The sequence below is a fragment of the Equus przewalskii genome, chromosome 6, assembly GCF_037783145.1.
Source record: "Equus przewalskii isolate Varuska chromosome 6, EquPr2, whole genome shotgun sequence".
NCBI classification, from domain to species: Eukaryota; Metazoa; Chordata; class Mammalia; order Perissodactyla; family Equidae; genus Equus; species Equus przewalskii.
Window position 1 is genome coordinate 83981060 of NC_091836.1, and position 26366 is coordinate 84007425.

General features: G+C 47.1%; 1 protein-coding gene across 4 annotated transcripts in view; it reads left to right on the plus strand.

Moving 5' to 3' along the window:
* The window catches only part of INSC (INSC spindle orientation adaptor protein), a 126501-nt gene that overhangs the window by 41542 nt on the left and 58593 nt on the right, over positions 1–26366 (plus strand). For all 4 annotated transcript variants that reach the window (XM_070624376.1, XM_070624377.1, XM_070624378.1 and 1 more), the window contains exons 3-5: positions 18410–18755; positions 19759–19811; positions 20924–21047. In XM_070624376.1, the coding sequence (XP_070480477.1) occupies positions 18410–18755; positions 19759–19811; positions 20924–21047 (523 nt within the window). The remainder of the gene's footprint in view (positions 1–18409; positions 18756–19758; positions 19812–20923; positions 21048–26366) is intronic.

A 26366-nucleotide genomic window follows, 5' to 3' on the forward strand; every position in this document is an offset into this window, starting at 1 on the left:
CCCTTTGGCATCTGAAGGGTCAGGCACAGTTACCATCCCCCAGGGATTGGCTCGAAGAAGGAAGGGGGCAAAAGCAGAGGCAGGGCAAGGCCAGTGAGGGGGTGGAGAGAGCCCTTTGCGGCCGAGTCCTGAAGGGGTCACTCCCCACGCTGTTGGCATGCCTCCCCGGCTTCCCCGCTTTGGCCACGTGTCTGGTGCAAACTCGTCAGAGATCTGTGATGATGGGGCCAGTGGGCTGGCTGTTCTGTCTTGAATTTAAACACCACACACCCAATTCTCTCCCAGAAAGAAATGAAGCAAGGGCTTGAAAAATGGCTAGACATCCTGGAGTCTGTAAATGATCACAAGCTTTAAAAAGGCATCGTTATGTCACCTAAGGGCTGGCTAGCATAGTCGAAAGAGCCCCAGCTGTGGATCTGAGGGTTTGAGCATCAGCAACATTGCTGAAGCTCTCAAAGAGCACAGCATAACAGATAAGAGCAAGGCTCTGGGCTCAGATTGCCGGGCTCTTGTTTCTGCTTCTCCGCTGTGTGACTTTGGCCAAGTCACTTCACCTGCCAAATCTCATTACATGAACCTCATGGGATTGTTGTGAGGGTTAAATGAGCAGTTAAGATTGAACCGAGCCCTTAGCACAGTGCCCAGAATGTGATTAGCTTTATTATCACTATTAGCAGTGAGGTCTTGGGCAAGTTATGGAATGCCTGTAAGCCTCAGTTTCTACATCTATAAAATGGGATGATAATCTCCAGCCATCAAAAACCACTGTGTGGGCTGAAGGGGGGCTTCCAGGTACACAGAAGGCCCTCTACTGTTGCTAATTTTTCCTGCTTGCTGTGTGGGTAGCTAGTTCCCCCTGACTTTGGAAATATCGTAGGGAGCCCGTTGTTTCATACTGTAATTCCTTGGTATGAGACTATACTACTCTCTTCCTCTATCTCAACTCCACCCTGGATAATTCCAGCTTAAAAAAATCAACTGACCAGTAGGCTGGTATGTCGAGATGATGGTGGTTACATCTGGCTTTGTGTTTGGAATCTGCCAGACTCCAGAAAGCCCAGTTGGGGGCTCCACCACCTCCTTCCAGATGTCCAGGAAAGCTGCCGTCAGAGAGTAAGGGGTCATAGCTGGGGGAGTAGGCATCTGCTTCTCTCAGGGGCTCTGGTGAGAACTGGGCAGAGCTCCTGGGAGCCCTGTTCAGTGTTGGGGTGCCCTCCCTGCTCCCCAGGCATGAGGGCAATCTTTACAGCATCAGGCTCGGGTTCCAGTTCACTGTGGAGACCGAGGAAATCCAACTCTGTCCTGGCCCCTGGCCCCTCTGGCTCCTTGGAGGGAGACCCTACATGGCTCCTGACTGCAGTGGTTTTCCACCGTGAAGGGAATGTGACTCATTGCCAGTCTATCTGCTTTGACCTCAGTGTTCAATTCCCTTCCTCTGTGTGAGTAATCAGATCAGTAGTCTGTACGTGCAAAGGGAAGATGTCGTGCACACTGACATGGCAGCTCGAAGTTCATGGCCAAGGATGGTGGAAGCACTGGAAGTTTCGAGGGGCAGGGCCAGCAGGCAGCCCCCACCACTCAGCTAGAGCTGCCTTGTTTTACTAGACTTTCATGTCAGGGTCATTCAGCAAATCCAATAGGAGAGGGGTAGCATGGAGAACCAGCGAGCTAATGACAGAGAGTCAGGCAAGCTATGCAATTACGGGATGCTCAGCGCTAACACAGTCCAAACCTTAATCAGCCACAGTCCCTAGACTCCAAAATTGAGAAGAGCAGCTCATTATGTGGCGGCACAGTGACCACAGCTGGGAGTGGACCGGCTCGTAGCGGGGCCATGCGGGGTTCACTGGGCCTGCTGTCCTCCTTGGGAAGCCTGGGGCCCATTCGATGGACCTCTCTGCAGGGCCTGGCCCCCACTTCTGTTGCGGCCTTGTGTACCCCACTTGTCAAAGTGCTTCACCCTGAAACCAAGTAAAATGAAAACCACCTCCTCCCTGGATGGGTTTCCCATCTCACCCACACCAGACACCCAGGAGTCAGCCTTGCTCTTTCTTCTGCTTCACCCTCAGATCCTCTCACCTCCCTTCCAGATCATCCACTTCATCCTAGCCCAAGTGCCTGCCTTAGTTCAGGGTTCTGTCCCGTCTCTGTTTTATAACCATCATCTCGTGACAGCTCGCTCTCCTGTCTAGATTTAACCCTGCTCTAGTCCATTTTCTACTAACATTATGCACAAGGACGCCACTGCCCTGCTCTAAAAATCTTTTCATTGACTCCAAATCAGCTTCAGGGTTAATGGCATTCAAGGTCTTTGGCATTCAAGGTCTTTGATCAACTGGTCCCTGTTTCTCACCTCAGGCCCCTTCCTGGCCACCCCCTCATGGACCCCTGATGCTTGAGTCCAGTGAGACTTCTTGTTGTATTACTGTTTTTATATCTCCAGGCCTTTTCACATTTGTGTGGAGGTCCTTTTTACCCTTGTCATCCTGGCTAACTCCTCCCCTCTGAGAACCAGGGCAAATGTCATTTCCTTTGTGTACATATTCCCAGGCGGAGTCAGGCCCTCCGTCTCCTGTGATGCTGCACTATCCTGCTCACAGCTTCTTAGTGGCAGAGTGGTGTTTAGTTGATAAGAGCAGAGACTCTGGACTCTAGGGACTGGGTTTGAGTAATGACCCCACCACTTACTTACCATGTGACCTCTCCTGATAGAAGTCTCCTTGTCTGTGAGTGGGGGTGATAACAGCCTCTCTCACAGGATTATGAGGAGGATTAAAGGATAATATATAGAGAAGGCTTAGAACAATGCCTTGCTCATTGCTGGACCCCAACATATTAGCTACTATTATAATTATTACCAGATTGGATTTCTGGTGATTTCTTGCCTGTTCAGGGGCTTGGCTGAGCTGTGTGAGCACTAGGATTTTCTCCTGTTGAACTTTGTAGCCTCAGCTCCTAGGACAGGCTGGTGCTGAGCAGGTGCAGAGAAAATACCAGGACACTGGGGCTCTGGGCCTGGCCCCAGCACGCACTGGCTGTGGGACTGGTGGGACAGGCCACTTCTGCTGGCCTCTGAATCTGGGGGCCCTTTGGGAGAGGAGCCCTGCCAGTACATCCCAGGGTGGAGGATATCTTGTCCATGGAGTCTGCCCACAACTGGGGATAGAGAACCCTTGGTCAGAGGCTGAGGCTTGAGGTGGAGCAAGGGTGTGGGGGAGGAAAGGGGTCCGAGTGGAGGGGGCTGGAGGCTGATGGGGAGTCTATGGAGCCATGCCGATGGTGTAGACTGTCTCTTGGAAACCCTCTAGTAGTGATTTCTGTACAGTCATGTGCCACATAACAACTGATGGACTGCATATACGACAGTGTTTCCATGAGATTAGTACCACCTAGCCTAGGTGTGTAGTAGGCTTTACCATCCAGGTTTGGGTACTTATACCATATGATGTTTGTACAACGACAAAAATCACCTAACGCATTTCTCAGAATGCATTTCTCACCTAACGCATTTCTCTGTCTTTGTTCTTATGTGACCCTCAACTGTCCTCTCACCTGCATTCTCAGAACCACGCAGAGGTACCAGGATGGCAACTGGCATGTGAGATCTGTGAATTCTCCTAAACGTTCCACTTTGGCAAATGAAAATACTCTCCCGAAAGTAAGGAGCAGAACAGAATGGGCAAGACCAAGCTAAATCTCTTTAGTCTACCCTTCAGGTCCTGTGTTATAGCCATGAAGCTTGAGCACAAGCAAAGGCAGAGTTTGAACATGTGAGAATGCATCTATAATTTGTACCTGACGGTACCAAACATGCCATTTGGACAGAGCACTGCCTTTCATAAAGCAATTTACAGGAGCATTTACAAACACGAGGTCTAGAGTCTGATGCGCTGGGTTCACAGCCAAACTTTGCCTCTTACAAGCTGGGTGACGTCAGATAGTTCACGTCACCTCTCCGAGCTTCAGGTTCCTCATCTGTAAAAACAAGCGTGCCTCCCCCACAGGTCATTGTGAGAACTAAACGAGCTAACGTATGTGAAGCTGTCCACATGAGAGTTGGCACAGGGCCCAGCCTCCATAAATGCTAGCAATAATGATTATGAATTTCATCTCCCTTGACCCTCACAACAACCCAAAGAGACAGTTCAACTGTACAGGTTGTTGTTATTCCCATTTGTTAGATTTTTTGACTTAATTCAATTCTATAAATATGCGCTGAACTTGTTCCATGTTTCAGGTCCAGGGCTGGTGGGGGGGGCATGTAAGGAGGACAGGACAGACATAAGCCCTGCCCTGCTTAGAGTCCAGTGAATAAAGTGGACTTTAATCAAATTGTTCAAACAATTGAGACCCATGTCACGATGGGGGAAGGACACAGTACTAAAGACACATGGAGCATGGTCTCATCTAGGAGTCGGAGAAATCTACTTTAGAAGAGACATTTAGGCCAAGATTTCAAGGATGCATAGGTGTCAGCAAGGTGGAGAGGAAATGGGGAGTGAGGGACCAGCACGTGCAAAGGCTGGGAGGCTGGAAGTCACAGCAGAGGGACTGAAAGAACTCAGCGTGGCTGGGACAGTTGTTGGAAATGAGGAGGAGAGCAGGTCAGGGACTGAGGCTCAGAGAGGTCAGTGTCATGTGCAAAGGCACACAGCTATTAAGAGGTGAAAGTAGGAAAAGGACACAGGTCATGGTTCCTCCTCAGGTGTCCTGCCTGTTAGTATCCTCATGCTGGCTCTCATGGTCACACTGGCAATGCATGCACACATGTATCCTTTTTTAGATGTGAAATAATGAGAGGCCAGGGAGTGTCAGTGGTGTGCTCTCTCCCTCTGAGGGCATTGAAAATACCAGAGGTTGAAAGATTAACAAGATGATCTCTGAGTCATCAGAGAGGAGGCAGCTGTTAAATGTACACATTGGCTCATTGGGCAGGAAACAGTTACCTGGAGCCAAATGCCTGTTCCTTAGCTTTCTGAGACAGAAACAACTATGTGCTCCGTGAGGGTGCTGGACAGACAGGGGAGGAGGTGAGGCCACAGGATCTGGAGCCAGGCAGACCTGGACTGAAGTCTAGGCTCTGCCATTGACTGGCTGTGGGAACCTCTCTGAGCCTCGGTTTTTTCCCCTCTGTAAAATGGGGATAATAGGCTTCCTGTGAATACAAGATAGATGTTGTATGTGCAAGCCTTGCTATGTGCCCAGCACACAGAAGGTACCCGATGAAGTTTTCTTTACAGCATGCTTGGAACTGTGCTAGATGTACTTTTTTAAATTGATTTTTTAGAGCAGTCAGATTTTTCCCTAGCTTCAAACCCTCCTATAGATTGACGGAAGATCCCAACCTGGAGAAGTGGACGGGGCGAAGTGACTGTAGTGCCATTATGCGGGCCCCTTTCACAAATTACTCACAGTTTTTAGCTTCCAGGTGAATTGGTGGTCCCATTTCCCTTCCCCAGCACTCCTGGGAATACCTGAAATGTAGGATCAGCTCACTTGCCAGGTTGTACTGAACCATTTAATTGACAGAAAATGGGAGGAAACACATATATCAAGGTGGGTAGGATGAATAATGAAAATGAGGATTTCTGGCAACAATCTGAAAACTCTTTACAATGCTACAGCTTGGAGCCGAGGGTGAGTGCAGGAGACGGCAGAGAACAGAAAGATCACAGGGGGAAAGAGGCCGTTCCCAGAGTAACGGGGGTGCAGGAGGCATTTTGCAGAGTCCATTGCAGGAGTGAAAGCCTTGTTCCTGGTCCCGGTCAGCTGCAAGTTAGGGGCAGGACCGCTGTCAGCTGTCCAACACCATACGTTGTGAAGGCTCTACACTTAAAATGTGAGCTTGGGTGGTTAGAGATGGAGAGATGGAGAATTGTCTGCCCCTTCCACAAAAGCCCTGATGCACAGAAAGACCTCTGCAGCTCAGCGTGGGATTCAGAAGTGGGTCAGAAGCAGGGCAACGAAAACATTGGAAGATTTGAACAAGATCAGAGAAGCAACCTTTCCTTTAGTCACAGATGGCTGGGCTTTGCCAGTGCCTTGGTGAGGAGGGGCTGGAAGTCAATACCCTAACCGCACTGTAAATTATTTATAGCTTGTTGCATAAATAATTATGCTTAAATTAACTGTTTAGTAAACAGTTTATAATTCACTGCATAGCAGAGGTTAAGTCAATTTAAATTAATCTATGTGTGTTTTTATAAAGTCTTTAGTGAGAGAGAGCCTTCCAGGTTGCATTGTAGAGAAGCATAGGGGTGAGGTGGACCCAGCTGACAAATGACTTGGATGTCTCTGGAGGAATTCTCCTGTTTACTCAGAGTGAGACCCAGAGTGCTTGCAATGGCTTCCAGGCCGGCCCTACATGATCTGGCTTGAGTCCCTTCTCTGAGCTCACGTCCTACTGGTCTTTCCCTTGCTCACTCCCTTGCCACACGCATCTCTGTATTGTTTCTCTAACAAATCAGGCATGCTCCCACCTGGAGCCTTTGCGCTGTCTGTTCCCTCTGCCTGCAGTGCTCAGCGCTGTGTTTCAGCGAGGTTGATCTCTCACCTTCTTGAAGCATTCGCTCATGTCTTACCTTCTCGAGGAGCCCTACCCCGACTGCTTATTTAAAATGGCAATTGCCTCCCTGCCTCCCACATGAACAATCTTCTCCCCACTTATTCTAACTCTATGTCTTAGTAGAAATTACCAGTTTTAACATGCTATATGCTTTTTAATGTATTACCTTTATTGTTATTGTCTGTTTTCCTGCTGTAATGTTTCTTCCACAGGGGCAGAGATGTTTGTTTTATTGCTCAGTAATATATCCCAAGCAGCTCGAACAATTCCTGGCACATAGTAGGCACCAAGGAAATATTTATTGAATGAAGGAATGAATATTCAAGGTGGAACTTGTGAGAGTATGTCAGCTGCACACTCTGTGTGGACGCAGGGAGCGCCTGGAAATTTTTGCAATGAAATTCTATGGGAGGTCCAGGCTGAGAAGGACTGGACTTTTTCAAAAGAAGAGATGGTGGGCCCATTAGACTCGACATGCCTCGAACTGAACCCACCTTCCTGTCTTCTGAATTTATTTCTCCTATCCATTCAGCTGCTCAAGTCAAAAATCTGGGTCACATCTTTGACTCTTCCCTCTCCCTCATCATCCATTTGGGTCAGTGTCCAAGTCCTGTTGATTTTATCTTCTTAGTTATTCTTGAATGATTATTCTCCAACATCCTTGCTGCCACCAGAGTCAGAGTTCCTTCTCGCCTTATACTTGAAAATCATTTTAGCTGAATATAAAACCCTTGGCTCACACTTTATTTCCTTGGGTATTTTAAATATGTTACTCTGCTTTTTTCTCTGGTATAAAGCATTGCTCTCAAAAAAAACACACCATAGCATAATTTTTTGTCCTTTATAAGTACCATGCACTTATTTCTAGATACACAAAGGATTTGCTTTCTTTCTTTATAAAAGCCCAAAAATCTTACTAGAATACGTTATGTATGTTTGTTTTCATGTATGTAGTATCCTCTTTCAATACATAGCTAAAAAAAATATTTTTCCAGGAAAGTTTTCCTGACTTATGATTTTGAGTATGTATTCTGTCCCTGAGTTTTGAGCTCCTTCCTCAGGAACTGTTCTTGTGTGTATGTTGAATCTTCTTTGGCTATCTTTAATATTTGTCGCTTTCTCACAAATCCTTTGTATCTTTCTTTTTTCTTTTACTTTCTGAGTTTCCTTCTTTTTGCGCTTGATTTATAAAGACATTAGCTTGTGCTTTTCCTTGTTTAGTCTTTTTTTCTAAAATGGCATTTCTCTTTTATTTTTAATTCTTTCCTGAGTTAGGACATTTCTGAGGTTTTATGCTTCTGTTTCTTATCTTATATCATTTGAAAATTAGGAGCTGATTTTGAGATAGTAAGTTATAGTTTCCTCTGTTTTGTGAGCATTTTCTGGGCATTTTCTCCTCGTAGGGATATTATTCTGCTCTTTATTCTCTTTCTAAAATAACTATGTAGAGGATGGGACTTGAGTAATCTTTTTGTTGCTCATTGTTATGTAAAATTACTTTTCTCGAGCTTCTACAGGGCAGCAGGTTCAGGAAAGCTGTTCTAAGTTCACAGAGCTCCATCATCTTTTGTTTTTGTGTGGGGTTCAAAAATACGGTGCTCTTCTTTCTGAGAGTTCCCAGCTCTGCCTCCACCCCCACATTGATCTGAGCATCCTTTGTATCTGCGCCCCTGCCCTGCTCAATTCCAATTCCACTCCCAGAAGTTTCTTCTCCACCTGGCACTTTGTTGTAGAAAAGATTCCTGCTGGTTCAGTTTTGAGTGTTCAGAGTGGGTGCTATGCCCTCACCTCATGAGAGAGGCAACCCCCCTCTAGTTTCAGTTACTGTCCTCAAATGGTCATCCTGTGCTTCCCAGTGAACACCCAGTGGCTACTTTGGGGTTCTCCTTTCTCATGTTCATCAGGTGCCCCTTACTGCTTCCTTCCTCTTTCTCTCATGCAGGTGACACCAAGCGGGTCTTGAAGCTGGAGGTGGTTTGTCCCCACTTCCTGTATTTTCAGGTTTGTGTGGATATTTTATCATCTAGTTTTGTTGTAAATATCATCCATGGGGTTTTTGTTTTATTATCTAGTTGCTCTGTCAGTTTTTATGTGGGGATTTGGAGAGACTGAGAAACTATGCTGCCACCACTGCCATCTTCCTAGAGTTTTCCTTATTTCTCTTACTTTTAAGTAGCTAAGTTCTAATGATACAGCTTCTTTAATTAAAACTGCTCTAATAATAACTAACACATATAAAACTGCCTGTCAGGGATTATTCTAAGCAAATATATATCTCCACACATACATGCATATATGTGTATGTGCGTATATGTTTTTATACATATATATTCACTTAATAATCACAAAAAGCCTAGGAGTTAGGTATTACTATCCCTCCCTTTTGCCAGTGAGGAAACTGAAGCACAGAGAGGTTATGTAACTTGCCCAACGTGGTACAGTCAGTGAGTGGCAGATCTGGGATTTAATCCAGGCAGTCCAGCTCCAGAGTTCATGCTCTGGTGGGAGGAGTGGTACCCAACATGAGACACATGATGGCTAGAAGACCAGTGACATGCCTGACTCTGATGGTGGTACGACTGTACCTAGAAGATGCAGAAAAGAAGAAGTGGTGGCTGTGACAGCCTGAGACGTCTAGTAGAATCCAGACAGCATGACATTACCCAGAAGGAAAGGCAGCCATACTGGGTGAAACTGGCAGGACTTAGCAGCTAGAATAATACCCAGTGTAAGGTGCTAAGGGAAGAAAGGGTGTCAGAATCACCCAATGTCACCTATGGTTGACTGAACTAGTGTTTTTGGGGGAATATATGTGAGACGAACTCTGGGGACTCCTGGAAATCCTTGAGATGATGGCATGTTGTGTTGGGGTGAGAGTGGAGTTGGGTTATATTTGTTGTCTCTCTTCTATGAGACTGTGTGAGCTTCCCAAGGGCGAGATCACCAGCACAAGGCCGGGCGCATGGTCAGCATCACTAGTGTTGCACTGAACGAGGTTGACCAGGGATTGTCTGAGAGCCTCTGCTTAATGTTTCCAACCTTGTTGAACTGGTTGAGAAGAGTTTATGCTTGTTACTGTTGTAAGATGTGGATAGGCACCTACCTTGGGAGCTCAGATCTACCTTCAGCCTCTTCTCCAAGGCTTGAGTACATATATCCACACCTCACCAGAAAACCGTTTGCCTGTAAGCTCAGGCCAGAATATGAGAACTGGGACAGTAATTGCTTAGGGTCCAAGCTCTACCCAACCAGAGCATTGCTTAGTGGAATGTAGGAAAGTTGCACGTACAAAAGGTCCCTCTGATTCTACTGGCACTGGCTTTAAGTATTTCTATTAAATACTAAATATTAAAAGAAGAAACTATTAAACAAGAAACTTTATTATAATGTCTTTTGTGGGATCTAGTTACTTGCCCAACTCTCAAACTTTTACCGCTAGGAAAGAAGTATAGCAGAGAATCGCCTATGCTTTCCCTGACAGCCTAGCCAAAGACAGACTCTGCATCTCCTGCAGTGTAGTCCTGGAACAGAGAAAGGGGTGAGTGCAGGGGGTCCCCACGTGCTAGGCCAGGGCTATCATGCTCATCTTTGGTGGCATCCTACAAGGTCAGAAAATATTTTTAGCTCATGTGACAAGGCTTATAATCCGTATTCCCCAGGCAGTCTCTTGTTTACTTGATTCAATTAAATATTTATTGATACCTACTATGTGTCAGGGCCTGTGCTGAGTGCTAGTGATGCTGAGATAAGTCAGACAGTGCCTGCCTTTGAGGGTATCTCAGAATCAGACGGAAGAGAGAGGCAGATGGAGAAGCTGTAATGTGTGGCCAGTAGACACACAGTCTTTGGAATCAGGCTGCCTGCATGGAGTTCTGGCTCTCTTGAATCGCATAAGTCTTCTGCACCTTTGCATTTTCATCTGTAAAATGGAACAGTAAGAATGTGCTCCTAATCAGGTTCTTGCGAGAATAAAATAACGTATGATAAGTTTACAGCCTTTGGGGCAGTAAGGGTCCAGTGCATCTTAGTTATTCACTGGTGATGGCTTTTGTCTACATCTCTTTCCCTGTGACTTCAGAGCTGCTTTCACTCAATTCTCTCTTTATTTTTTTAGCTAAAGATCATTATATTATTATCTCAATGGTTTAGTTGTAACTGGGCAGCTCAGTTTGCACAGCCTGCTGGGCGAAGTCAGGCTGGGTGGGAGATATATATGTCCTGAGCAGCCAACACATTTTGCCCTCCACCTACTGGTGGGCCAGGACCTCCTGATGTCTCCCTGCCCTGGTCAGAACTGGCCTAAACCTAAGTGGGGTGTGCCAGCTTGACGGGGCCTGGGGACCAGCCACTGAGTGAGATTGAGCGGGGATAATAATCCTCTCGATTTATTCTTCTCAGCGTGTTTTGTTGCTGCTTGGGGAGAAAGAGGGGGCATTTGTTTAACCAATCTCTAGAAATAGAAGTTATTTTAAGCTCATTCTTAAAGAAAACCAGATTCTGCTTTCCCCACAGGCGCCCCCTGTCTGTCCTCATTTCTGAGGCTGTCACCCTGGAAGGCGGCTCCGGCAGCTGGACAGCCGGGAGAGGGTTTGGCCCGAAAGCAGTAATTGCATCTGTGGGGCCTGGGATCCTGGTCTGCTGCCACTCCAGAGCTGTAGGCAGATGCAGCGGCTCACAGCTCCCTTTCATCTTCCTCTTGCTCATAAACAGCCTTGAAGTTCTTGCTTGGGAAAACGGTCCTTCCTGTCTCCCTGTGTTAAGGCTACCACATCTTGCTCTCTACTCCTCTGTTTTTTCTGAGGGGTGGGCAGAGTAGGAAACAGCAAACGTGGAGGCTGAGAGTAGACTCTGGAGTCAGAGAGACCAGGTTTCAACCTCAGTGCTACTGCTTTTTACCTGGATGATTTTACTTCTCTGCATCTCAGTTTTCTCATCTGTAAAATGGGAATAATAATAAAACCTAATAGACAATTGTCCCTAGGAATAAATCAAATAATTCATGTAAAGCACTTAGCACAGGGCTCAACACGTGGAGTATGCCCCAAGATCCTACCATTATTATAGTCATTATCACAGGTGCTAAAGTGTTACCTGTGAGGGAGGGCAGCAAAGAGAGCTAACATTTTCGAGCGTCTCCTTTGCTCCATGCAATGTCCTAGGCTCTTCACATTCGCCACTTCATTTAATTCTCCCATCAGCCTGGCACAGGAGGGTATATTATTGTCTCTGTTTTACGGATGAAGAAATTGAGGCTCAGAGAGGTTAAGAAACTTACTCAAAAGACTGATGCATGTTGCTAAAGGTCAGGATACTGGTTATCTTGACTGGGGCGTGACCAGAAGGGGCCACAGGGGAGACTTTTTCTGGTTCCTGGATTCATGGGTGTGTTGACCTTATGAAAATTCATCAAACTGCAGCTTGATCTTTTGATTTGTTCACTTTTATGTATGTATGTTATTTCAGTAAGAATTTCAGGAAAGGGGGGCAATAAAGGCAGCCGCAGCCTCTGATCACACAGGTTATGAGGAGCAGAGCTGGCTCTTTCTGCCCCACATGCTAGCATGCAAGCCTTGTTGGCCTGGGCCTGGGGAAGCTCTTTTTATGCTCAAGCCCCTTACACAATAGGCCGTTCGGTCCCATCCCGGGGAAGCTCTGGGTCAAAGCCTGTTCAGGCGATTAAGGAGGGAGCAGGCTCATTATGAGCAGTCTGAGGGCCTGACTGAGCCAGAGGGAGGCATCCCTGGGGTAGCTGAGCACAGAAGGCGCAGGTCCAAGAGGCTCTCCTGGGATCCAGCCACTGGGGGGCCCTAGGGCAGATAATGGGGCCGACCGGAAGACAAAGCCAGCTAGGCTTGCTGTGTGTTCCTTTGACTCAAGAGAACAACTTCATCCCCTAACCCAGCGGGGCACCTTCTTTCCTTCCACTTCCAGGTTCTTTGAGGACGTTTCCACTCCTGGCTCCTTAGCTGGGTTCCACCTCCCTGTTCACTGGAGCTTGAATTCTCTAGGTCTTCCTTCCATGGGGCTCGTGGCACAAAGTCAGAGAGATGGCCAGTCTCAGCCTGTGCTTCTGCCCAGGGAAGAAGCAAGGGAAGTGAAATTCTTTCTGCAAGGACGGGGTAAAAAATCCTCAGGCTTCTCATCTGGACTCTACCTCCCAACCCAAACCCTGTATTTCTATTTGAAGAAACGTTTTTATTTTTAAAAAGTTTTAGATTTACAGAAAATTGCAAAGATGGTACAGAGCATTCTCATATACCCCATACCCAATTGCCCCGATTGTTAACGTCTTACATGAGCATGGTACGTTTGTCACAATTAAGGGACCAGCACAGGTTTGTTACTATTAGCTAAATTCCAGACTGTATTCAGATTTCTCTAATTTTCCGTAAATGTCCTTTTTCGTTTCAGGATTCCATCCAGCATATCTTATTACACTTAGTCATCACTCTCCTTGGTGTTCTCTGGTCTGTGACAGTTTCTCAGTCTTCCTTTTTTTGGATGACCCTGCCAGTTTTGAGGAGTACTGGTCAGATATTTTGTGGAATGTCCGTCAGTTGGGGTCCCTGATGTTTTTTGCATGATGACACTGAGCTTATGTGTTTGGGGGCAGACGGCCCCAGTGGGGAAGTGTCCTTGTCATCGCATCACATCAGGGGTACATGCTATCAACACGGCTCCTCAGTGTGAGGTTCGCTCTAACCGCTTGGTTGAGGTGCTGTTTGCCAGGCTTCTCCACGGCAGAGTTACATTTTTTCTCCACTTTCTATTCTCTTTTCTTTGGAATTGAGTCACTAAATGCAGCTCACACTCAAGCCCCACCCCATGTGTTTTTAGTTGTGGAGTTTATCTGACGCAAGCCCTGTAAATGCAGACAGTTATCCGAGTGTTTGCGCAGGTAGAGATGCACAAACTCACATCCAGACCCCGGGACACTGGCATACAGGTAATACAGGCGGACTCCCGGATGAGTTCATGTCCACAAACGCAGACACTCTGAGGCGCAAATACTCAGATACTGGGGAGATCAATAGTTTTGTCATTCCATTTCCCTTACCAGCAGAGTGATAAATCGACTAGGGTTTTAATTAACAGTTTCTGAAATCCACTTTCTTTCTAATTCTGAAAGATCTTAAAGAGCAAGACCTGAGTATGCATCTGTGTGCATTGGGGTGGAGGGGGTGGTGAAAATGTGTTTCCGATCTAATCAGGCCTCCTGGGTGGGCCCAGGTAGGAGGCATTTGGTGGCTCTCATTCCCTTTTTCTGCCTTCCTGGCTCTTCCACAGCCCTTTCCCATCCATGCCAGAAGTAAAGGGGTGTGAGTATCTCCTGCCTGGGGGTCCCTGAGCTCTTCCACTGGAAGACATCGGGGGACCCATCCTCCACCACGTGTTTCCTGTGTCCCAAGTGCTGTGATGTAGCAGTCTTTCAAGCCCACGGGCCTCCAGCCCTGTCGCCCGGCCCTGCCACCCTTCCACAGCTTCTCAGGGCTTCCAGCGTAAGTGCCCAACCCTACTCTCGCATCCAGAGCTTCTCAAGATCAGGACCCAGGTCCACCTTCCCAGCTTTCCCTCTCATCTCTCCCTCTTTTCCAGAATGTGTAACTCTAGCCCAGCTCACCTACTCCTTGTCTCATTGTCTGACCACCCCCCTCGCCCCGGAATATGCTCCCATTGTCTTCACCTGTCCAAACCCCACCCAGCTCTAAAGCCACCTTCCCCAGGCAGCTGCCTTGATCTCCAACTGGAAGGGACAGCTCCCTTCTTTGAATTCCCAGAAAACCTTTTTTCTAAGGGATGGCACTGACTCAATGCTGCTTATTTATTTGTGTACTTGAGTTTTAGAAAAGGTTCTTTTGGTTACAATTAATAGAGATTAACTCTTGGACTTATGCCACTGTCCCCAAATGATCCTGGGGTTCCTCACGCAGCAACTGAAGTTGCTGTCATGAACGTCATGACCCACGTCCAACAACTCCAGTCTCTGAAACTCTAGGTTCTAAGTTTGACAATTTGGGGAGAGAGAATTGGAGCTTGGTTCAGGAGCCCACCTGAGGATCAAACACCAGCTATGGCGAGGGACATCTTCACACAGCGCAGACATGGTCACCAGAGGACCACCCTTGTGTTTGGGAGGAAGGACCTTTCCCAAACAGGAGGGAAAAGCTGGAGGCTAGGTTGCCACACAAAGAGGCAGCTAATGTAACTTGTCTTTGCCTTTGACAGAAGAAGGACAGATGCTGGGAAGACGAAAACAACAGAGGTCCACCTCAAAGTGTTTATGGGTGAATGAGTCAGTGAGTGAGTGACTAGTTCATTTGTTGCCTCTTGAAAGCCCCTAGGTCAGTTTGTCTCCCAGGTCTGTATCTCTAGAACGTGATGTTCATATGTTTTCTCATCCTCTATATTCCCTTTCCAGTCACGTTGATCTTAGGGCACTCTCTGGGCAGCCCGAGTGGTGGATGCATGTGGAGTCTTCTGCAGAGGTATGGCAATAAATGCCTGCCGTTTGGTACCTCGTTCATTGGCGTACATTTACTGAGCGGTTGGTATGTGTCAGGCACTGGCAATAAGCTAGATATGAGGGACTGTCCCTCACAGGACTTGGAGAGTCAGACAAACACACCAATTACAACAGAATATGATTAGTGCTCTGTTGGAGGACGCACAGAGACATGCAGGGGCCCTGGGGAGCAGCTGATGAGCTCTGGCTGAGCCTTTTTAGAGAAAGTAACATTAGAGTTAGGTCTTGCAGGGTGAGTAGGAGCTTGCCAGGTAGAGAAGAAGGAAAAGGAATTCGTGTCTGAGAGAAGCAATGTCTGTGCAAGGCCTCAGGGGATGGTAAAAGAGAGTAGTATGTTTGAGAAGTAGGGAGGTTGAGTGTCCTGGAGTGTAGAGCGTGTATGTGGCAAGGGTGCTAAGAGTTGGGGGAAGATGGAAAAGGGAGATGTGTGGCAAGGAGGCTGGGGCCAGATCTCGGAAGCCCCCCTTTCCCAGCCTCAGGAATTTTGACCCATGACGGGGGCAATGGTCGGTGGTGGGGAACACTGAAGATTCACAAAGGGGAGTAACTATATATATACAGAAAGTTCTCCTCCATTGTTGGGGGAATGGGAAGCATTGCTGCCTTGGGGAGCCAACATGACTGCATCTGTTGAATTACAACTCTGCTCCTGGGGATCTAGCCAGAATGAAGACACTGATATGTAAGGGCATATGTATAAGGGTGTTTATAGTGGTCAAGAACTGGAAATAAAGTGAGTGCCAACACTGGGAAAATGGTTTAATAAATTGTGGTATGTCTATAACATGGAATAATTTTCAGACATTGAAAAGGATGTTTTAGGATCCTACGGGATATAAGCCCATATAGGAATGGATCAGTGTGGAGAAAAATATGGAATGACACTCACTAGGTTACCATGAGTTGGCCAGGGTTGCGGGGGCAAGGATTGAGGGAGAGATAATAAGGTGAGAAGAGTAGAAATTATCTATGATCAAAGAGTACACGTGATACAATCCCACTTATGTAAAGTTAAATATGAGGTCATAAAGACAGAATGGGCCCCAGGGCGCTGTGATTTCAGGTGACTCTCTGTCTCTCTCTGTCTCTGTCTCTGTTTCTCTCTCTCTCTATACACACACATATATATATGTTCAAATTCTTTACAAATTATAATAGCTGTTTTCATGAAGGGAGAGGGAGAAATGTCATTGGTGAGTTTTTGTTTTTAACGCTTTAAAAGGCAATTTGCTATAAGAAACCACATGTACACTTTCCGTGGTTAAACATTATAAGCCTTGTGGTTAAGAACTACGTTTAAAAGCCTTAGAGTTAAACAGTTGCTTCGTTCAGAAAGTCCTACTCCTCCTCATTAAATACCAGCGAATATGAAGACGTGATCTTAACCACGATATTGCAGCGTGCCTTTCTCGTTTCTGTCCTACTTGATAGTTCCGCCCCACCTCGCTGGCCCCACCAGTGCCCTTTGTGTACTGTGCTCAGAATCAGAGCCGAGTCCTACCTTGTCCTACACAGCTCTGCAGGGTCTGCCTCATCCCCACCCGCCACTGCTCTCCCCTCACGCCCCCCATCCATCTCTCTGTCTGGCTGACTCTGACCTCCTTACTATTCCTCACACATCTCAAGGACACTTGTGCCCCAGAGCCTTTTCACTTGCTGTTCCCACTCCCTAAAACAGTTTGCCCCTGGATATTCACATGGCTTGCTCCCTCATGTCTTTCAAGTCTTGGCTCAAATGTCCCTTTCTCAATGAGCCTTCTCCAATCCACTTATTTTAAATTGCAATGCCTACTTCTGCTTCCACCCCCAGCACTCTCTACCTTTCTTTCCTAGACTCTTTTCCTTCATAGTGCCTACCACCCCCAACGTATTATATGCATTGCTTATTTATTTTGAAAGTTGGCTGTCCTCTCACTTGAATGTAACCTTTGCAAGGGAAATGTTTTTTATTTACTTGTTTGCTATTACAGCCCAGGGCTTAGAACAGTACTTGGCACATAGTAGGTGCTGAATACCTATTTGTAGAATGAGAGAATGATTGGCAGCAGACAGAGAATGGCTTGAGGCAGGTAAGATTGGCAACAGAAAGACTAGTTAGAAGACTCTTGCAAGCCAAAGCCGAAGACTAAGGGACTGGAGCCCAGCCTTAATGATTAACTGTGCATCTCGTCTTCTGTCGTCATCTTCAAGTGATGTTGAAATCCATTGTTTTTTAACTCATCATTACTTTGTCTTGATTCTTTGGGCAGATCAAAAGCTCCATGAGAGTGGAGGCTGGGCGTGTGCATCTCCACTTTTTCCGCAGTGCCTGGCACTTTTGTGACATTAAATATAAGGCACTCAACACACGTTCAGTGCTTCATTAGTGATCTGATATGACTGGATTTTATTTGACTAAGTGAATTTTAGAGTGACTTTCGTTTGATAAAGATCTCAGGCTCTAATCTATATTCTCGTATTGTACTAGTAGAGTTAATTTTGTTCCATTACAAAAGTAACATGCACAGGGGCCGGCCCAGTGGCACAGTGGTTAAATTTGCACATTCAGCTTCGGTGGCCCAGGGTTTGCTAGTTAGGATTGCACTGCTTGGCAAGCCATGCTGAGGTAGGCATCCCACATATAAAGTAGAGGAGGGTGGGCGCGGATGTTAGCTCAGGGCCAGTCTTCCTCAGCAAAAAGAGGAGGATTGGCAGTAGATGTTAGCTCAGGACTAATCTTCCTCAAAAAAAAAAAAAAGTAATATGCATGCTCACAATAGAAAATTTAAAAATTAGACCAAAGTTGAAAAAAATGAAAAAGGTTTACGTTTTGCCACCCATAAGGAACCATTAGCATTCATCTTTCCTTCAAATATTTTTTCTAGAAATATCTTTTTAATATAGTTATAATAATTGTGTTTACATTTTTGCAGGCTGCTTTCCCCATGTTACTTTATTAGTACGCGCATTTTTCTTTGCTATAAACTTTTGGGAAGCATCATTTTAAAGAAGTGCACACTATATAACATGTAATTGTCCCATAGCTAACTAAATTTGATGTTAGGCTATTCCCCTTTTCCTCTTATTGCAAAGATCATCTCCTACTGTGTCAGACTCCATTGCCTGTTGTTTGTCTGCTCATCTGCCCCCAAAACTTCTGTGCCTCAGTCTTACTATCTGTGAGATGGACCTAATGAGAAATAAGAGGATTAGGTAAGTGAACGCAAGAAACAGTGCTGAGCATACGGTAGGTGTTGAATAAACATCAGATGGCTTGCAATTGAAACCTCTGGAAGTTGTGGAGCGTTGATTCCCGTCCTGGTGCTGTTCCCTGGCTGCAGGCTGCACCTGATGCAGGTGGACTCGGTCCAGCGCTGGATGGAGGACCTGAAGCTCATGACCGAGTGTGAGTGCATGTGTGTCCTGCAAGCGAAGCCCATCAGCCTGGAGGAGGATGCTCAGGGTGACCTCATCCTGGCAGGTGGCCCTAGCCTCGGAGACCCCCTGCAGCTGCTGCTCAAACGGGGCTGGGTCATCAGCACCGAGCTGCGCAGGATTGGGCAGAAGCTGGCCCAGGACCGCTGGGCGCGCGTGCATAGCATGAGCGTGCGTCTGACCTGCCACGCCCGCTCCATGGTCAGCGAGTACAGCACTGGCAGCAGGAGCTCCTCACAGGAGATGGGCCAGGTTGGTTGCCCTGGGATGGGCGTGGGTGGGCATTTGCAATGAGGATGCCTTCTAGAAGAGTGGGTCTGAATTGCGTGGAGTCTGAACTCTTCCTGCCCCAGGGACATCCCTCCTCTTCCCATAAAGCGGGGAAGACAGTAAGGACCTTTGCTGCGTATCTACTCTGTGCTAGGAATTGTGCTAGGTGTTTTTATGCACATCTCATTTAACCTGCACGACCTGTGATGCAGACATAACCACTGTGAGAGGCTGTGCAATGGCAAAGGATACCCACTTTAATGCCAGAGTGCCTGGGTTCAAATGTCGCTCTCCTGTGTGACCTTGGCAAGTTAATTAACTTCTCTGTGCCCCACTTCTGTCATCCTAATGAGTATAATAATAGCATTTATTTCATGACTCTGTCGTGAGGACCAAGTGAGTTATTACGTGTAAAACATTAAAAAAAAGTTGATTAAAAACGTTAGCTAGTGTTGTTGTCCTCACTTTATAAATGAGGACACAGAAACTCAGAGAGCCTAAGTAACTTGCCCGAAGTTACTCAGTGAATGGTGTAAGTGGGATTCAACCTAAGCCTTTCTGATTCCAAAGCCCATGACTCTGAATCTTTTCAGCCCAAAGTGAGCTGTTGAAAATCCCCCTTACCATGACTTCTCTTTCCTCTGACATTCTCTTTCCACCTTAATGCTTTACCCTTTTCCTTGCTCCACTTTGCAGCCAGTAAACTTCTATTCATTCTTTGAAACCCAGCTCAAATGCCCCTTCCTCTCTGAAGCTTCCCAGATCCCCCAGCATAACTAGTCACTCAGTTTTATTTTTTGACTTCCCAAAGCAGCTGGTAGTGATCTCCTTTGCCATCCACCTCATGCTGTGTCCCAGTTTATATGCCTGTTTCCCCAATCAGGTGCCTTGCCTTTTTGTCTTTATGCCCCAGAGGGCCCAGCACAGTAGTTGGTTCTCGACTAACGCTTATTCAATTGAACAAACTTGATCTGTTTTTCTACAGATTGAGAAGCTGCTAATGGAGAAATGCTCAGAGCTCTCAGCAGTCACAGAGAGGTAAATCTGGACCCTGGGTCTCCCAGGGACTGCCAGCCTGTCCTCAGGCAGGGGACGGGGCTGACATCTTCTCCCAGAGGGAGAGAGCGAGTGTGGGGGGAGGGAGGGCTGGTGCTGTTCTGCAAGTTCCCTTTTGCTGACTTTTATAAGAAAAGTTAAAAGAATCTCTTGGGATCTTCTGCCCCAGTTTCAGATCCTAGGGAGAATGCAGACAGCAGAGAAGAGGCCCGAGCATAGGAAGAAAGAGGATTCTTGAGGGCTGGTCACAAGGAAAAGGTTTCCCACAGCTTTGGGAAGGCCCCCAGTCCCCAAAGTCAAGGCAAGGTGAAGGCAGACACACACTTCTACTCACATACACATAGACAAGGGTTTCACAGACACTCACTCGCTCGTACACAGATATGTAAACACACACTCATGCAAGCACAGAAATACACCCGTGCCCTCTTCAACATATCTCACACATATAAACACACATACGTTTGCACTCAGACACATACACACACTCAACCTCAGTGTATACACACCCAGGTGTAGGTTGACTCTCCCTCACCCTTCCAGCCCCCAGGCCCTGAAAGAAAACCCTGGAACTTGGCATCCCTTGGGCCCCCATGGAGTCTTTGGCCTTACGGTGTGGAACATTCTCAGGCCACTGGGATCCTGCCCTGTTCTTTCTGTCTGGGGAGAAAATCCTCAAGGGTCCTCTGTGCACATTGTAGGCGGCCCTTCCTTAAGGGCCCCGGCAGTGCCATAGACCTTTAGGGGGAGCGCTGGCATTCCTGGCTCACCAGCACGCCCCCTCTGCTGCTCCCATCCCCCATCCCTAGACCCTGGCTGCCATGATGGCAGGTCCTGCCTGGGAGATCCCCAGAGGCAGAGGTTTGGCCACATTCTGATGGCCTCTCTTCCCTGTAACATGGACTTTAGCTCCCAGCTCAGGCCAGCACTTCTCTGAACACTTGGAGGCCAGGAGACGAGCCAGCTATGGTATATTCCGAGGCTGCTTTTGCTACACACCAGGCCTGCGGCAGGCCCGGATCTGGCCCCCGAAGTGGCTCTGGGCTGACCACCTGCCCTGTCCAGTGGCCCACCTCATGATTTCTTTTCCCCAGGTGCCTCCAGGTTGAGAATGAGCACGTCCTGAAGTCGATGAAGGCCTGCGTGAGTGACACCCTGAGCACGCTGGGCCAGCACTTCAGCCAGCTGCTGGAGCTGGCCCTGACCCGGGAGGTACAGGTCAGTGCGGGCCGGCCCGTAGGGAGGGGCGCTCATGTAGACTCCTGGGGAGGTGGGCAGAGGGACTGGACCAGGCCGAGGGAAGCTCTGAAGTGACCTTTGCTGGGAGACCTCCTACTCAGACCATAAAGTGAACTCATCCCCTGAAAGACGGACTGTCAGAGCTGAGTGGAGCCTTTCCCAGGATTTAGGCCAACTCTACATTTTCCAGATGTGAAAACTGGAGCCCAGAGAGGAAAGAGACTTGTCCAAGGTCACACAGCAGGCAGTGGCAGAGCCCGGCTCCTCCCGATTGCACTCTCAGTATTGTCCCTTCACCCGAAATCTTCTCTGTGGAGTTACGTTCACAGTGTACACAGTGGATCCTTATCCTGAAAGACTTAAGGCACCTGCAGGGAACAAGCCAATTCTGGAAATCCTGGTAATAGAGAAGATTCTAGAAAGGTCATATAGTGCAGCGGCTGCCTCCAGGCAGGCCCCCATTTGATTCTACAAAGAGCAAGGGCCCTGGAGCCTGAAGATCCACTTTAAACTGTGGTTCACCGGGGGCCTTTGGTCAAGTTCCTTAACCTCTTAGCCTCCTTTTCCTGATCTAAAAAGTGAAAACCTTCCCCAGAAAAGAAGTGAGAAGAGTAAGCAAACAGCACACGGAAAGTGCTAGCACGTAGCACGGGTTAAATACATGTTATTTCCCCCTCTTGCCTTTTCCTATTTTAAAAGGCTCCCAGAAAAGCAGATTCCATAAGGTTTTCATTATGAAAGGTATTTACGTGTTATTTATAGTTACAGAAATCTGTGTTACATATTTGCCATTTTTTTCCCACCATCAAATAAAAGCCTTCCACAAATAACAAATCCCTTCTCATGTCGGCTTCTCTCCAGACTCAGCCTCTCCACTGAGCCCAGAGTTTCTTTCCTCTCTTTCCTGTGTGTCTGGCTCATTTCTCACGGGGCCCAGGCCCTTCTGGCCTAGCTCACCTGCTGGTCAGTGCAGCTGGCTCCCTGCATTCTTACGCTCCCGGCCCAGGGGGTCTGCGAAGGCCATGCTCCCTGTCCTGAGAGGCTGGGACAAGAGGAAGGAAGGGCCAATGGCTGGGGCGCTGGGCCAGGCCCTCAGAGCTGGCAGTCACACATAGGAGCAGACAGTGGTTCAAGCTGGAGCCAGTGTCCCAAACTGAACCATGAAGTCCCAGGGGGCCCAGTGGACCCTGGGGGTGAAAATTGGTGAAGAAATTGAGGGAGTTGTGAGCAAGGAATATTGAAGTTAGTCGTGAGGGGAGGGGAGTCTGGAGGAATTTTTGAGCAGGGGCCCTGGTACCCATTGATGCTTTTTATGCCATTTTTCTGCCTTCTTGTCTGGAAGTTCCAGGTTCAATGAAAAGGACTGAAACGGAACAGTTACGTTGGCTTGTAAATGGAAGCCGGCTGGTTTAGAAGTAGTTATCAGCTCTGTCTACCAGGGCGCAAAGGGATTGGGTGTCTTTGTGATGCTCTAGGTCACAGAATCCTGGGAAAAGCCCTCTGGGCTACTAGGAGCCCACTTGGGCCTTTTGGACTATGTATCTGATTTCCCAGGGCACTGGGTCCATTCTGTTTCTTCCTCATCCTGATCTTTTTTTTTTTTTTCCTGAGGAAGATTTGCTCTGAGCTAACATCTGTGCCAATATTCCTCTATTTTTTAGTATGTGGGCTGCCAGCACAGCATGGCTGCTAAAAGAGCGGTGTAGCTCCGTGCCTGGGAACCAAACCGAGGCCACTGAAGCAGAGTGCACTGAAGTTAACCACTAGGCCACCAGGGCTGGCCCTATCCTGACCTTTTTCAAGATGGAATTCCAGTGCTTCTGCTTCCCTGGCTAAGTCCTGCCCCATCCCCAGGTCTGACCACCTGGGTCACTGATGCTTGGCCTGGGAACTGAGCTAGGTCAGCTGCTCTGGTGTTAGAATTTGGTCCCCCATTGGACTCCTTCCCCTGGTGGAGAAGGCAGATTTCTGTCCTTCATTCCTCTACATATTTGTTGGCTTCCTGTTAACTCCCCTTTCCTCCCAGCATGCCCCATGGTGTGCTCTAAGTCCTCCTATGGGGTGAGCTTGCCATGCTCATAATATTTTTTGGCTGATCTTTAGCTTCTTTTTACATTAGGCAGTTTCCATACAGGACAGCAGTGACATAAGGAGATACGCTGGCTGAAGGCAGGGTAATTTGGGTTCAGTCTTGTGAGTGTGTATTTCCTAAGCTAGTGACTTAGGATGTTACTAATTATACAAAGACCCTATATTTGGGATATCTTGACAGAAATAAAATTAAGCCCATTTGTTTCCATCAGAATTTCTCCTATAATGTGCCATTCTGCATTGCAAATCTTCTAAAAGGTCCTCCCACATTCATAGTATTTCTTGTCTGAACTCTAGCTTCCATAATAGGGATTTGCATGTGCTTTGTTCATGGGTGCATCTCTAGTGATTAGAACAGTACCTGGCATGCAATAGGCACTAAATAAAGATTTACTATTGAATGAATCTTAAGCAGTATATTCCAAACTTACATGATCATAGATCTTTTTAATTCTTAAAGCGTCTATACACTTATTCTGGGATGCTGGTGTTTCAAGAAATGCAATTTGGGAAATGCGTTTTCTTTTTTCTGCTAGGGAGCCAGGTAGACTCTTGAGCAGAGGAAGAATGCTCTTCCCACCCCACTCCCACCCGCTTCCGTAAGAGAATATTACACGGGGGAGCTGTGCTTGCTATGAAGGCAGTGATAATCTGCACTGGTCTGCCCCGTCCTGGAATATTATGTCCAGTGCCAGGCCTCAGAAGTGTCGTTGCCAGTGATTGTGCTCTGGGGGGTTCCTGGGAGGGTGGGGAAGGGCTGAAGATCAGGGTATGTGGGGAACAGTTGGAGGTACAGGGGATGTTTAATCTCAGGATGGACACTCTGCTATCTCGGAAGTTCTGTGCTTTGGGGCCCCAAAGGGAAGAAGGACCTTGGGCTAGTGGAGTGAATCTACAGGAAAGTCCATGTAAAAAGGAAATTTGTGAAGCAATAGGGCTTAAGCCCACCTTAGGAACTTCCCATCCCTGAGATGGGCAAGTCGTGCCTGGGAGGACATCAGCAGTAGCTGGAGGCTGAACTGAATGACTTGCAGGGTTTCTGCCAATCTTGGTAGTATATAATTCTGTGAACGTGGACATTGTGCGGTGGAGGACTGAGCTTGGAGTCTGGAGGCATCTCAGGGTTCAAATCCTGACTGTATTACTTGCTGGATATGCAAACTGAAGCAAGTGACTTAATTTCTCTGGCCCTCAGTTTCCTCATCTCTACCGTGGGTTGTTGTTAGGATCAAATGAGACAACACATGAGTAACTGGTGGCACTCTTTTGATTGTGTCAACTGTCTTATTCACGAGACTTGCTCTGCCTTAAGAGAAACCAACAATGAGCTTTGCTAAAAGAACTCTTAATCACTTACTTAATTGTTTATTAAGATAATTTAACTACTTGATGGGCATGGGAAAATTTAAGGCTTAAATGTTAGAAGCCACCAATGGGAAATTAATGAGCGTTTATGATTAGACTATGTGGGAATAAAGAATTAGCCTTGTGGAAGGGAAGAGGAGAAGATGACTTCTAAAAATTGATTCACTCGTAGAGGACTTCTAGGGGACTCTCCACTTAGTAGGGCGACTCTCTCACCTGTACCTTTGAATCCATGTCTCTGCTTCACGTGGCTAGGTGTTATGTTCATTCATCCTTTTATTCCATCAAGCAATTTTTATTTTAGGTTAAATAGCGCCTTTATTCTAATAAAACTGATTGGGGAATGTATCTTTGGCTCTGAGGCTAAGTGAGCTTGTTAAAACTTCATCTCACAGCTGAATTTCCCCTCCCCATCCCAGGCAGAGCTGGACCACCTCAGGCCTTACCTGAGGGACAACCACCTATCCTGTGACAGAAGTCAGACCAGAGGGAGACTTCTTGAGAAGAGAGACTGGTGCTAAGATGAACATACTCAGTTCCTTCTTCCAAACTCACTAACTCATCCCTCCTCTCTCAGTGAGGTGACAGGGAGTGAGGCCAGCAGAGGTGATGGTGCTGAAATCCCTACCTATGAGGACAGGAGGAGTGGGGACCAAGTACCCAGCAGTTCACAGCTCTTGTCCTGTTATCTTATTGGCTTTATCCATCAGGCTGTGGTCAGGCAGGAGAGGGGCTGGGCCCCCAGGAGGAAGAGGTGAGCTGCCTGGGGACAGTCCTTTCCCACCTTCATGAAGCCATTCCCCCAAATGACAACCTCTACTTCTTTGTGGATCCTTCTGGAATCTCAGTGGGCAATTTAGAAGTTACTCTCAGAAGGCTCAGAAATGACTCAAAATATTACATTTATTAAATTAACCCTAAGGAGCTTTTGTAACCAATGCTCAAAATTTGCTTTCCTTTTCTATTTCCCATGCTCAGATTTTGCTCAGCTGTATTATCCGCTATCGTAATCAGAGGCTGCAATACGATTAAATGGCAGCATAAAGATAATCCAAACATACTTGCCAGATGAGAAATATAAAGGCGTTCAAAATTTTAAAATAGCCTCCAATTTCATTTTAAAGTTCCCTGGGAGAAAATAAAATAAAAGGAAAAAAGCAAAAACCTGAATCCCTTTACTCTTAGGAATAATTCAAAGTCCCAAATTCTTAGCTTAATACAATTTGCTTCAGTTTTCTTATTCTGCTCGTCTTAGCCAGGAGGGTCTCATCCCAGTGTGTGTGTGGGGAGCCGTGTTGCCTCGGCAGCTGAATCCAGACCGTCTCTCCAGCAGTGGGAGGGTTCCTTCAGGCCTTCTCAATTTGTACGGCTCTTTTCCGACCGTACTTGGAAGGGCCCGGAGAGGTAGTACCTTGGATACACAGTATTCTCACAGCCCTGCGCCTACACTCACAGGAGTTAAAACAGGCCATCCTCAGTCCTTACAGAGGAATTTCAGGTGAGATTTCTCCTAGGACTCTGCCTGTCGGCCTCCCGAAGGCCTTAACAGACACTCTCTGCAGTTGAGAGAAAGAGGGTGGGTGACAGACACTGTCTTGGTTGCATCTGTGGCAGGATGTCAGTTTATTTCAGTTGTCCACCATCCACAAGGATCTGTGACATACATTTACTGGGGGAAAGCATCCACCATAGGTTAACTGTGGTACGATGTTTACCATATATGGGAGAAAAATGTCTCCTTTCTCACTGAAGGGCATTAGATCCGTTTTTTTCCTCCTGCAAAGTCAGGCATTTATAATTCCTTCACATGGACTCGCTTGATTTGCATTCTTTCCCATCCAG